At 44.7% G+C, this 13,602-nt stretch overlaps 2 protein-coding genes across 2 annotated transcripts in view; both read right to left on the bottom strand.

The window, feature by feature from the left end:
* Window positions 1–204: 204 nt before the first annotated feature.
* On the bottom strand, window positions 205–11,700 carry lonrf1 (LON peptidase N-terminal domain and ring finger 1). The gene is made up of 12 exons (XM_035649572.2): window positions 10,839–11,700; window positions 8,640–8,758; window positions 7,781–7,903; window positions 6,444–6,632; window positions 6,235–6,349; window positions 5,991–6,066; window positions 5,693–5,807; window positions 5,189–5,310; window positions 4,933–5,091; window positions 3,829–3,991; window positions 3,557–3,706; window positions 205–2,770 (listed from the first exon to the last, which is right to left on the bottom strand). The coding sequence occupies exons 1-12, from the start codon at window positions 11,134–11,136 to the stop codon at window positions 2,621–2,623; spliced, it is 1,779 nt and encodes a 592-aa protein (XP_035505465.2). The 5' UTR covers window positions 11,137–11,700; the 3' UTR covers window positions 205–2,620.
* Window positions 11,701–13,471: 1,771 nt separating this feature from the next.
* med7 (mediator complex subunit 7) overlaps window positions 13,472–13,602 on the bottom strand; it is a 2,265-nt gene continuing 2,134 nt past the window's right edge. Inside the window, exon 2 of the mRNA XM_035649573.2 lies at window positions 13,472–13,602. This exon is cut by the window's right edge and continues 911 nt beyond it. The gene's annotated coding sequence lies outside the window, so the exon portion shown is untranslated.

The raw sequence follows: 13,602 nt of genomic DNA, 5'->3' as shown, positions 1-13,602 counted from the left end.
TCATGACTGCACCGCATTGGCAAGACCAAAGTGGAACCTATTAAATGATTGTAGGCAAATTTCTCTAGGCTGATAAATGGTTAATCGAAAATATGGGGGTTAAATAGTTGACAGGCCGAATATAAAAAGTACGTAGCATTTTAGCCCACTGGTGCAGAGGCTCAGTTCTGTTTTTAACAAAGCAGTGACTATTAAGACTAACTGTTGTGATCAACATAGTGTACGTCACCATTTTATTCAATGAAAGGTGGCATCTTCAAGTAGTAAAAGTAATACACAGAAATATGCATATGCAAATTGTGAGAAAGCTGTTTTTGAGCATCGACTAAAAAAACCCTCAAAATAACCACAAAATGATTTCACTGTAGAAAAAAAATGAAGGTTTTCTCTGACAAGATGCGGGACAAGAGAGTGACGTTCACCTCAGTGGCCGTGGACTTGCAGCATGTGCGTTGCGGCCATGTTTTTAACACAAAGACGCGTGAGGCTGGACATTCAAAGAAATTCGTCCCTTTTTGACCGGGGTGAGCTTTAATCATATCTGGTAGCAGAACATTGACCATTTTTCAGTGAAATCAGCAGCTTTTGGGGGGGAAATGGTGCGGTAACTGGCACATTCGAGTCCAAGACCCTGCCCTATTCCCAGATGGCTTTAAAAAAAACACACACACACGCCAAAATCAATCAACCCATGTTAAGAAATGGTAAAAAACAGTTCATTCAATCATGTTCGTTCTCCTCAAGCAAATGTTAGTTCCCAGGTCATAGTTATTCTGGTTACCGATGCTGCCCTCCCGAGCCAGCAGCTGTCTCACTTCTGTGTCAAGTCCCATGATTGCCTCTTGTATTCCGAGCTACAATATAATAATAATAATAATAATAATAATAATAATAATAATAATAAATGTCATTATACAACATCTCACTAAACTGAACTTTATCTTTTGAGTGTGATGCGTTGACTAATTCTGATTCTGTTTAAAGTGATATGTTGACCGCGACAAGACAGTAGGTCACTGTCAACCAAACCAAAGGCATGAGGGTCAGAGCCTAAATCCCCTGCGTCTGCGATGTAGACAAACAGACGCAGTGATGATTCAGTGAACCGTCCCCATAAGGCCTCAATTCTACTCGCTCGTGGACACTACACAAGCGTAGTTGTCCGCTCGGAGGAGCGCATGCGCCGACGTTGGCCCCGCAGCGCTGTGGCCACATGGGACGCAACGAATCGGGCGGGTAACACTAACTTTGAACGCAGCACATTTATCAAATGAAAAACACAAACACATCAAGTCTCGTTTCACCCAGTTCAGCCCACATTAGTGTTAGTGATTGCGAATCGACTCCACGTAACATCGCAGCCTTTAACATTTCGATGGAATGTCGCACTATGTCAGCAAAAGCATAACGGTCACACAAATAAGTCACACACATCATTAATGATGTGGAGGAACTCGGAAGACTCGCAGGTCCTCCTGGTGAGCTGTTATCAGTGCTCGCCTTATTTTCAAATCTGATAAAACGGCTAATGAAGATGACATCTGGCAAACTTTTTTTTTTCTTTCTTTTTTTTTTTTTTTACAGATCCACACCTGACCGTCAACATGTACAATTTCACTGGTTCATACTATAAAACAAAGCTGGTACACCTGAATCGCCCAATCAATGACCCCCAGTCTCCTCATTTTCAGAATTTCACAGAATACATTTTCCACCAGAAGATGACTAACGGCATCCAAAGACAGCAGCGTTGTGACAGCAGGTGCTGCCAAATCTCAGTGACACTGTTAATCATTATTGCGATATTTACCAATACGAAATAGGGATGTTTGAGGATTACTCAACGCCATAAAATGAGTCACATTCATTTGCTGTGAAGGCCAATCGACGTATTACAAGTAGTGGCCTCTAGCGAATGACAGTCACACGTGGGGGGGGGGGGGGATTACCTGCACTGCATGAGCTTTACTCCTCTGATGTGCATTGTCCTGGAAACGATCTCTATTAAGTGTGTTGTGCTATTATTGTTTATCACTTCAAACTTGGCAAAAATCAATCCAATGTGCCTGACTGGTATATTACACTGTACTAGCTCAGGTGACGCTGTTGCGTGTTCTTCACGCCTGTAACAACTAGTGAAAGAACAGCGACACCTGGTGTCAATTTTCGGCATTAATATTTAGAAAAATTAGATTTAGTTTAATCCACAAATAATAATATTACTAATAATAATAATAATAATGAACCACTTTTGATGACCATGAATAAGAAGCATCTTTGGTCAACCCCTGCAGTTTTTACTTGTACAGCAAGTACAGTGTGTATTCAGAACCTATTATGAAACCTCGAACTCCCCGGGGGAAGAAAACGGTGTAAGAACGAAAACTCGAAAAGCCAAAATCTAACCCCACATAAGTGCTCTGTGGTTTATCTGCTTTTAACCATGCGATTTGGCCTGGAGAGGACTTGAAAAGAGTCCCTCCATGATTTAGACACGTCCGAAAAAACTCCCAAAACTCTGCTGTGTGAGTTCATTCATTGGTTTCACTCGATTCCTCTGTGTGCGCATTAAATTTGACTCCCAGTCGGCTGTGGCGAGAGGAACGCCGTGCTGTGGCATCTAGCTCTGAGAGAAGTACTCGAGGACAAGGCGGAGGTGTCCCAGGCGGTCTTTGAGCGAGGTCAGGGACAGGACAGTGGTCTGATAGGCAGGGTCCAGCTGCAGGACAGACAGCAGCCACCAGCACCAGGCCGGACCATTGGACAAGGCCTGCAAGACGGTTGAAAGGGATCAGAACAGAAACTTAGTTCCATACAAGCCCATCGGCCCTTTAAGCAGCAATCACTTGACATCACTGCGCTCCATTTTTCAATCACACTAAAACTTTCCATTGCTAGATTGTAGTTTTTTTCCCCTCAAATTCCAACAATTCAATGTTTTCCATTCATCTCACTGAAAGCTTGCGACCATCATAGATCATATCTCAGTGAACCTAATGTCTGTTTTTTATCATGGTCATAGGTGATGTTACTGGACCACTGTGCCGCGGAGCTGCGAGTGTGGTTTGATAGGGGAAAAAATACAAGAACACATTAGTAAAGAAGGATTTAGCTGTAGTTTTTCGATACTGTTTTGTTTTGCCTTACTTTTACTTTTGCACTATTTAGAATTGATATCACTTATCTTATCTTTTGTACTTATTGTGTCGTGGGTCGGAGATTTAATGGAACAGTGGCAACGTGGAATAACGGTGAAACTAAATTTTGAAATGAAAAAAAAACCAAAACAAAGCTGGGCTTTGGTTTACAGCAATTTTTTGCATACATGAATTGTACCTAATTAAATAAAAGTATGGGCGTTTAAGTTAGAAAACACTTGCTAATGCATAAGGAAACAAAGATCTCTCGTGAGAAAGAAAACTCAATTTCAGCAGGGAAATAAAAGGCTCAATGGTTCAAACATAGCATAGTGGACACAGTAAGGTAAATGTGATGCTATATAGGGGGGTATATATACCGTTACAGCTACTGTCAAGACTACGTTAAGGCCACCGACCTGAATGTTCTCCTCCTTATCTGGCATGGTGCCGTACTGTCTGTTGATCTGCTCGCGAATGCGGTCGCCCAGACGCTCGTACCAGTCCTGAGCCTGCTGGTAAACACTGTCATGGAGCAGCTGCAAAAGCTCCAACTCACTGCCATCCGCCTGGGAGAGAGGGGACGCAAAGACAGCAGAGAGGTCCAGCGATTGAGTTGCTAGCAATGAGATTTTCAGCGTGTATCTTCTTTAAGTGTTGGTGTAGTTGTGCTTGATGTCAAGGTGCCCACCTCCAGGTCTTCCAGGTACTCTATGTCAGCGGTGTGGTAGCCGTCCCGCTGACCCCTCTTCAGCACCTTGAATCTGCTGCCGCCCACGGTGTCCACAAAGGAGCGTCCGTCGGCCAGCAGCTCAAGGCTGAGGATCTCCAGAATACAGCCGTAGTCCGCAAACCTGTGGTGCATCGGACGAAACCATGAATCTTATGTTTGTAACATATATGAATGCAATAAGGGAAATTGAAACAAAATCTGGCTACGTTTGAGCTTAGAATTCATTTATTTTAAGGGACCATTGACATCCATCCATAATCTATACTGCTTTAGGGCTGCGGGGGAGCTGGAGCCAATCCCAGCAGACATTGACACTTTCACACCTATGGTCAATGAGGAGTCTCCAGTCCACCTAATCCCATGTGGGAAGAAGCCGGAGGGAACCACGCAGACACAGGGATAACATGCAAACTGAAATTCATATTTAAAAATTGCGTCAAAATAATTAAGAATTAAGTTTAAAAACCCTCTCTACTACTACTACTACTACTGCTGTGAGTGAACAAACACAGTGACCTAGGATTATTGACACGATCAATATAATGATCTTCAGATCTGAAATGTTTGAAATACAACATTACATTGCATATCATTTTGGTGTTTAAATATTGTCTTAGATTAACATTTTACATCAGTCATCCTGCTGGGAAATTGAAGTTGCTTGTCCCAACAAATGACCTCGTGCAGGATGAGGATACAGAGCAGCACATTACTGTACGACTGATTTCAGCTTTTTTCCTTTACAGTGCGGCCTGCTTGTACTGTACCGATAGACAATCAGGCTCCGCCTCGCCTGCTGTGTGCTTCACAGTTAGGGGAATGTCAAACACGGCCTCTCCATGTCCAGAGAGTCTGGTGGAAATAACTGTAAACACCTGTTTAAATGCACAAGGATTTTATCTTACTTGACTTTTACCACCTTGACTTTATCTACCTTGGCTCAAATCGGACGCTTTTTAATGTCACTGAATTGGCACATTGATATCTACCCACATTTACAATTTTCAAAATGTGTACATGTCGTATGTTTGGCGACGGGGTGTGATTCTGTGCACTTCATACCCTTTGCCGTGCTCGTAGCTGCACATGCCAAATTTCTTGGTGCCGGTCTCCATGCAGCGACGCATCATCAGCCGATATCGAGGCTCAAAGATGTGCAGGGGGCAGGGAACCCCGGGGTAGGCCACGGTGCAAACAAATATAGGGATGTCCTTGGTAAGACTGCAGAGGGAGAGACAGAGGGAGAATCAGTGAGGCGGCCTCGCTACGGTAAAATCCCAAGTTTAGATTGTATTGTGCTCAACGGAGAGGTGCCTACTTGGACAGTTCAGCCATCTCAGCATCGTGCACCTGTTTCCTCTCAGCCAACTGCGAGGGGAACAGGTGGGTCATGATGTCCTGGAGCACAACTGTGGGGTTGTACTTCCTGTTTTTTAAGTACTACATGTGGGAAGAGCGAGAACAGGTTAGCAGCGATCACACAGTAGAGTATATATACACACATTGTATTCCATAGTCAGAAAAAAAAAAATCGTAATTAAAACTTTGGTGCAATTTTAAATAGAATATATCGATTTTTCATGTAAGTATTTCCTTTAAATGTGGTCTTGCTGCATGTGCATGGAGATTAATGCACACCAACAAACTGATATGAAAAGGTTATTTATAATAGATGTAATAATCAAGTAAAATATAGGAAAAACGAAATAGGACGCTCTTGTGTCCTGCAACTTTAATAATTATCCGTTTTTTTTAAATCGGAGATAAAAATGGGGGCCTGTTGCAATTCAGCTGAAGACAGATGTGTGAAAAGTGTGGTTACCTCTTGCAGTGGCTGTTTGCAGAGCGGACAGCGGAGGTTGTGGTCCAGACTCCTCTCTATGCAGTTTTTACAAAAGGTGTGACCACAGGGAGTTGTGACTGGCTCAAAAAACAACCTGAGGAGTATACAGAAAGACAGGAGGGGGAAATTCATGCTTGTTTGTGCGCGAGATGCAAGTGGGGACTATTTGTGCACACGGCTCGGTGTGCACCAAACCAGAGAGAGGGGAGAGACTGAGAACAGATTGGGTCTGATCTACGACTCTACAGCAGACAGCGTCATTGATTCGGACACTGACCTAATGCAGAGAGGGCACTCAAAGTCAGACACGGTGAGAACACCCAGAGTTTTCTCCCTGTGGTTACGGCTTTCCCCTGCAACACAGAGAGGAGCCAGAACAACAATCGGTGTCAAGCTCTAGGATGAACAGCAGCTATTAGTATGTCAATTAAAACCATTTGTTTGGTCAAACTTAGTGAGTGCGGCGGCGATGCAGACGCCGGTCAAGTCATGATAAATGTGTGTCGGGTGTGTCAGCGTACGTCGGGCAAGTGGTTTTTCTTTCCTCATCGTCTCCTCGTCCCCCTCGGCCGCAGGGAGGAAGGAAACCGCTTGGCAGAGGCTGAGGCAGCACTCGGTACCCGTCTCCAGTTTCGTCTTGGAGCCCAAAAAGACAGGTGAGTTCATCCGTTAGTTGACATATTTACATCTCAACACCTCCAAAACCACTGTCCTAACCAGCTTACTGTACCTGGTGTGCCTCTCTCCTCTCTTTACCCTCTCCCTCTTCTCCGAGTGGATGCTTGAAGTCCTCGGGCTGCGTCGGCCCCTGCGAGCCACCCAGGCTGGTGATGGGGCAGGGCTCTTTCAGGTACTCCGATAACACCTGCAGGATGCAGGACCCCTCCTCCGGCACTGCCATGCCCTCCGCCTCCAGGATCTGCCATTTTGAGTCCATGTCACCACACAAATGAGTCACTCAAAGTTATTCAAGATAAGTATGTTTTGTTTTCACCAGTGGCTGCAAACTAAAATCAAACGGTGATGATGAAGGTAATGATTAAGAAATGAAATGTGTCTGTAAGCATTAGATTACTGTTGTAATTCAAGATGGAAGAAGCAAGAGGGACTTCATTCACACTGAAAAAACAAAACCTCATGAACTAAAACTAGTCAATAATAATAATAATAATAAATATAATAACTTGAATTTATGAAGTGCCTTTCAAGGTCCCCAACCCCGCTTTACAGAATAAGGAAAACAAACAATATAAGGAAAGGAGAGAAAGAAATGAAACAATTTTAAGAGTGAAGCAAAATCAAAAAAAGAGGACAAATTCTACCTATAATACAATATAATATATGTAGAATCAGATCATTTATAATAGTATGATCTGATTCTTGTTTGTGTCTAACTGTACACTGAACGATGAGTATTAGATTACGTATTATTAGATTGTGATGATGTAATTTATATGCACACAAATCTATCTCTCTTGACAACATACAGCATATAAGGGAGTTAGTAACTGGCGTAACCGCCTGTACATATCGCTGTCAATTATATGCAGTGGTTCGATGGACATCACTGTGTCTTAGAAGGAATACCAATGACATAATTTATTTTGAAAAGGCATCAGTGTGCAAGTTACCGCAATACTCACCTAGTCTGTTGATACTTCGTCTAAGTAGCTACTGTGCAAGACTCGATCAGACAAAACTCTTCTAACGCGACCTACTGCCTGAACAGAGCTGCGTAAATCTGCCTTTTGCTTTGATGCACCACATGCATGTAAAGAACACTCAAAGCCTGGACTCATTATCCTCTCTTAGCATGTTTGAAAATCTGTTTCAATCAGTTTTCAAAGAACCATGTGATTATCCTGTAGGATTCTGTTGTTATTATGTTTTTCATGTTATATGTCCCTGCAAGTATATACGCATTTAAACTTTTTAATTTCCTTTGCTGCCAATGTTGAAGATGGCTCCATGGTAGAAGAGTTATTGTATATCAATGGGACCTCCCTGGTTAAATAGCAGGGTAAATAATAATAAAAAGATTCATGATGAGAGGTCTGTGATGTAAACCTTCTTGATTTGGCTCTTTGCCAGAACAAAGTCAGCTTGAAGTTTTAGGCAATGGTGGAACTGGACGAGGGCTTCTGTCTGCTGCCCCATCTCCAGCAGTACGTTCCCTTTTCGAAAGAAGCCCTGCGCAGACAGAAAAAATGCAATCAACGCGTCACTGCATGTCAAAGTGAACGACGCGTCCAGAGCTTCTCGCCGCAGAGGACATAAACACAACCACATCCAAAGGTTAACATGAATTGACCGCCATCTGCATCGTGTATCTGCTTATTCGGCGAAATTAAATGTGGAATTTAAAAGTGATGTGACGCACCTCTGGAAATAAAACGGTTGCTTATATGACACTATGACATAAGTACCAGTTTGCATAACTGCGAATGACATAACACCAATAAAAGCAGATAAAATCACTCTAAAATGGGTCAGCTCGGCTTGAGCTAAAATATGAAATGCTACAAATAAGGCAGCGTCTTTTTTATCTGTGGTTACATGTGTACTATTACACGCGTGTTACAAAACCGACCGACAAAGTGCATCTGCGGTTGAAGTCAGAAGATTTGCACGAGAGCGGACAGCGTTGAATTTCACATTGTTCATCTGTGTTCATGCTGTGTAGAAAAAACTAGAAAATGCTGACTCGTGGTGTTACGCAGTGAAGGCTGCGAATGTGACACTTTGGATTTAAGCAGCTCTAGGAAAGCGTGTTATAATCAGCACATGAATTCTTGAGTTGTGTCTCAGGGCTGGCTGAGAGAGGTCACGGTGAGCTCTGACCCTTTGACCACCAAATTCTGATCAGTGAAATTTCAAAGAAACTCCAGACATGATGATGCTTGGCCGACGCTGTCCCGTCTCTCACCTCAGTCCAGTTGGGACGAAGGCAGCAGAGGTAGTCGAGGTCTGTCAGAGCTTCAGAGAAACGCATCAGGCCCCAGTTGGCTTCTGCTCTGTATAACTTCAAACTCTGGTCGTCTGGAACTAAGAAGGAGAAAAGACACAGGAGAGAGATTAGGAAAAGGAGAACGGGACGAGACAGCATGGTTTCACTTTTGGGAGAGGTGACGTCTGAATGCTCGGACTCCATTTACGCACCTTGATACACAGATACTGACACATGTAATGCCAGCTGTTTTATGTGCCAAGTAGATGAAATGCTTCAACTCATCAGCTGCACCAATCTTCGTGTGAACACATTCACTGTTGTCTAAAGCGGTTGCTCAAGTTAAGTAACATTTATTTATTGCATGTACAGTGAAGGCTTTATTTCCCAGACACACCCTCCAGGGCTTGACAGTGCCAAACTTATGAAATCACAAAAGGAATATGACCAAGCCCCAAACTTACACCTCCCAGTGGCAAATGAAAAAGTGCCGTACACGCAATTCAGCAAGGAAAGCATTACACAAGGTCGTGGGAGCACTGGCGAGGGGGAGGCCGCAGTATTTAATGGGATCGGCAGCGACGGTGACCATTCACGCCTACTGACTAGATTAACTCGGGCAGAAGTTGTCCCTTTTCACTTCCTCGCTGCAGGATGGAGAAAACAAGGTCAATCGCACCAAGACAGGCGCGTGCAGAAGATAAGCAACTCCACAGATAAATTAGCAGAAAGGCTCCGATTGCACTGTTGTTTCTAGGAATCTGACACTCTAAGCTGTGAAAACATTACACAACATCCTCCTGGCATTCCCTTTGTTTTATGTGCAGTTGGGTTTCGACTGCAGAAATGTACAGAAAACCTCTCCTTAAAAAAAGCTAAGAAGGAGCATCTGGACACGGATTTCTGACCCAGTTACACATTCGGGGCAGAAATAGGCTTCAACGGGGGATATGACAAATCCAATGTCATCAGGAACGCGAGACAACGTGATTCCTGTATTTCCCGCCATTACACGTGTATCTCACTGTTGCACCAATGTGTATGTCGGCTGTGTTTCGTGAATGGGATGTCACCATCAGTCATCAGCCAGGATTGTGCGCAGGACATAAAAGTTGGACTCCGAACTAGTCTGTCTTTTAGTTTGTGGTAAACACGCTTTCCATTATTCTTTCATACAAGCAGCCCCGAGGGCAACTTTTCAGCACTATCACTTCCTGTAAAAAGTTTTAGAGCAACCCCCATTTTCCCTTTTTTTTCAGTTTTTAATGAAATTTGAAGGGGCAGTAGCGGTTTTGGAGAAAGATTGTTTCTGGTCTGGGCACGAACCCGCAGCCTCCGGCACGGGAGACGGACGCGCTTTACCAAAACCCCTGAGTCGTGGCATCTGTCGCCAGCACGTCTCTTGAGGTGTCGGGGGAGTGATGTTTACATACTACACACAGTGTGGTGAGGTGCAGCCGCACCATCATTTTTTGTTTTCAATTGACAGAGCCGAGGCTGTGCCAAAAAAACAAACAGATATTTTGTTTTGCGACCGTGAGGAAGAATTAAGAGCTGTTTACTGCCGCAGTGGAAGAATGAAGCCATGAAAGTTCATGCAAAAACTAAGTGCCCTGCACAGAGACAGTGTTGGAGCGTAGTTTGTGTTACCACTGCACCCTGTGATGCATCACTAGGTCAATACTGTACTGTGGTGGCGTGTGACCTTTATCGCGGTGGTGAGAAGATGAGTGGCACAGGAAGACGGACCGGTTTAGTAAGAGAGAGGCTCATCATCCTGCGGTGAGATGGTGAACCAAAAACCTTTAGAGGAACAGAGCCAGGCGGTCTGCAGACTTTCACGCTGTGCATGTGTGGGAACCTCTGCAACAGTATAGGTACAGTAAGTGAAGCACAATTGATTTGCATAGTTAAAAGGACACCATGGGGGGGTCCAGGGGTGTAGCACCAAATTCTGGGCCCCCTTACATAAGCAGTCTCTGTGGGCCCCTCTCAGAGAACCTACACTACTTTTTTGAAATGCATGGTCTCCAAACCAATGCATTCAGCCGATTCCTCCTGACAAATGTCTCTTCTTTTCTATTCAAAAACAGACACTGAGCGGCGTTAATTCAAATGACAGCGGGAGAGACTTTTGGAAAGGCGGCGTGAGCGCACACGCCGGACGCTTTTACTCACCCGTGTCCAGCCCCTCGTCGGCGATGCGTAAAGCCTCGGCGAACGCGTTGGCTTTGAGCTTGTCCAGGATGCCGCACTTGGTCCGCGCCTCGTCGGGGCAGCACTTCTCCACGACGCTGATGAGCAGCACGTTGTTCTTCGAGCCCCGCACCTCGCGCTGCCTCAGGCGCGCTTTGCACGCCGGGCACTTGGACGGCAGGTAGCCGCCGACGCACCGCCGGCAGAACGAGTGGCCGCACGACACCGTCACCGGCTCGCACATCAGGAAGAGGCAGAGCGGACACTCCAGCAGCTCCATGGCCGGGACGCGTTATGTCACCGCGACGATGGGCCCCAAGCGAGGAGGAGGAGAGAGAGAGAGAGAAAACAACCCCCCGCACTTTATTCCCTTCGGGGCAACGCGGACGCACGAGCTGTTCCGTGTTGGAGCGGCAGCAGCAGCAGCAGTAGCAGGGACAGTGGTGTCAGTGATCCACATCTGCTCCGAACCCGACCGGCTCGTGTCCGGCTCGGATGAACCTAATTTAGGCGCTCACAAATGTCCCCTTCGTAGAAAAAAATGGCATTATCCACGTCCAGTGTCCGACTCGGTCTTTGGTTCGGGACACATAACACCTATGCCCCCCCTTCACGCGGGGTGAACAAATGAAAAGGCAGGAAGAAAAGAAGAAGAAGAAGAAGAAAAGTCAGCTTGCAGCCCGGTGTTCCGCTCCAGACTCCGGTGCGCAAAATGTGCACGTTGATATTCGCTCCATTAAAAAAAAAAAATTAAGAAAGCCTGTGTCCGATTTCAAGTGGCGTAAGGACGTGCGCGCTGCCACAGAGCGGGGTTACTGTGTAACACCATTACGTTACATAAATAAAGACCACGTGACGCCGCAGCGCGACAGCCCATTGGACGACGGCACGGCTTTCCGCCCTGTTGTGAAACACAAGGATGCCGAGTTTCATAACAGAAGTCCTGCGACAAGGACTGATGGGGTTTTTTGACTCAAAAAAAACAACAACCCACCGGGTAAATATGTCGGTGACAGGACACCGTGCCGAGGACCATTCAGCTCGACGGAGCAGGACACTGGAGACGACCCCGTCTCCGTGTGGGGGAATCCCGGCAGCAGCAGGATGGGGATAACAGCCAGGGGGCCGAGGTGGCAGGGCAGTGACATAAACCCGTTATGCTTATTGCCCACCTTTTTCACTTACATACCGTGGAAAAATAGGTCACGTGAAAATGTGCATTATTTAAGACAAAAAGTAAAGAGAGGGAGGGTGGGGGCTACCAGGGTTCCTATGGAGGTGCGGACTGCACAAGGCTGAAATTACATAAACTGTCCATGAAGACAAACCGGTCTCCTGTGGCTTCAGGAATGACAAGACTATGCTGCAGGGCAGTTGTAAAAAAAAAACAACAACAACAACAAATGGAATCGGTGATATGTGCATCTATCAATACAAGTCAGCGCAAGTCAGGTGGAACCTGTGTCTGGTGGAGTGTCAGGGAAACGAGGTCACACACTTCTTAGATACAAATTGTTATTTTTTACGCCCGTTTGTCTTAAAGGGGCCAGTTAGGCATCCAGACCACCTTCGAGTCGTACGCGCTTTCTGTAGCATGTTCGAGAACATATGAATTAACAACATACAGTACAGCAGCCTGACACATTTGCTCTATTCTCTTCCCAAATGGCAGTTATTCGTCAGATGCTAGAATAGGTGGCAATGAAAAATGTTCGATCCATTTATCCCTAAACATTATTTCTATCTCTTTTAAACAAAAGAATTGTGGAAGTGCTCTTCTATATAAGGATTTGAACCATTTCAGGTTATTCACTAGAGACTTGTTTACATTTTAATAAGAACTTGAGAAAATGAGGGTGTTGTATAACTTTTGACCAGTAGCATGTGATTAAAGGGGCTATATGTAAGCTTTTTTTGCTGGGAGCAGATAGTGGATACTGGTCACTTACCCAGAGTGTCAGCTATTGTTGATTTTACAGGAGGTTATAGTGTTCCCTCGGTTTAGGACTACTTCTTCAGTGCAGACCAGACGCTAGGGATGAGACGGTTCGGTCAAGCCAGGGCAGGCAGGTTAGTTACATTGCCAACATCAGAACAGACAAAGAAGGGATGAAAGAATAGAAGCAAAACTCTGGCTTTGCTTTCCGCTGCTCGAGAGTGGAGGAATGTTTTTTGTTCATGCTGAGCTTGCAACTATTCTTCTAAACTGGCAAGTAAATAGCTGTTAATGCCAACATTGGCTATGTTGCAATAGCAAATCGTACAAATGGCTCCGTTTTACATTTGCATAATGAAACAAGTGAACATGCAGGAGCTTAACAGGCAGACTGGTATGACCGGAGAGAACAAAAGAAAGTTACATGTGCTTTCATGAAAACATTGAGGGAGGTGAAAGGACTTAAAGGAGTTACTGTGTAACTAGAGTACACAGTATACATACTAACCTTTCCCTCACCACCCTGTGCAAGTCACTGGGACAGGACTTCAATACTTTGCAAATGTAAAAAGTCAATAATGGATTGAAGCACACAGGATTCCAAGTGATGTTGATGCAGTTCCTGTACAAACACTAAAAATTTTAAATCAATGCTTTTGTGACGGCATTGCACCCCAAATGGAATTAGACATTTTTATTGGTTTTATAACAAAAAACTTAAAGTTGGCACCCCAGTTGATCTGTGTGATATTGAAATTCTTTGAATATCTTCACAGGAAGTGGTAATTATATCTACACAACCGATTTAAA

This window comes from Scophthalmus maximus, chromosome 9 (genome assembly GCF_022379125.1).
Source record: "Scophthalmus maximus strain ysfricsl-2021 chromosome 9, ASM2237912v1, whole genome shotgun sequence".
Taxonomy (NCBI): Eukaryota; Metazoa; Chordata; class Actinopteri; order Pleuronectiformes; family Scophthalmidae; genus Scophthalmus; species Scophthalmus maximus.
Note: the sequence above shows the minus strand (reverse complement) of the source record. Positions and strands in the feature narration are given on the sequence as shown.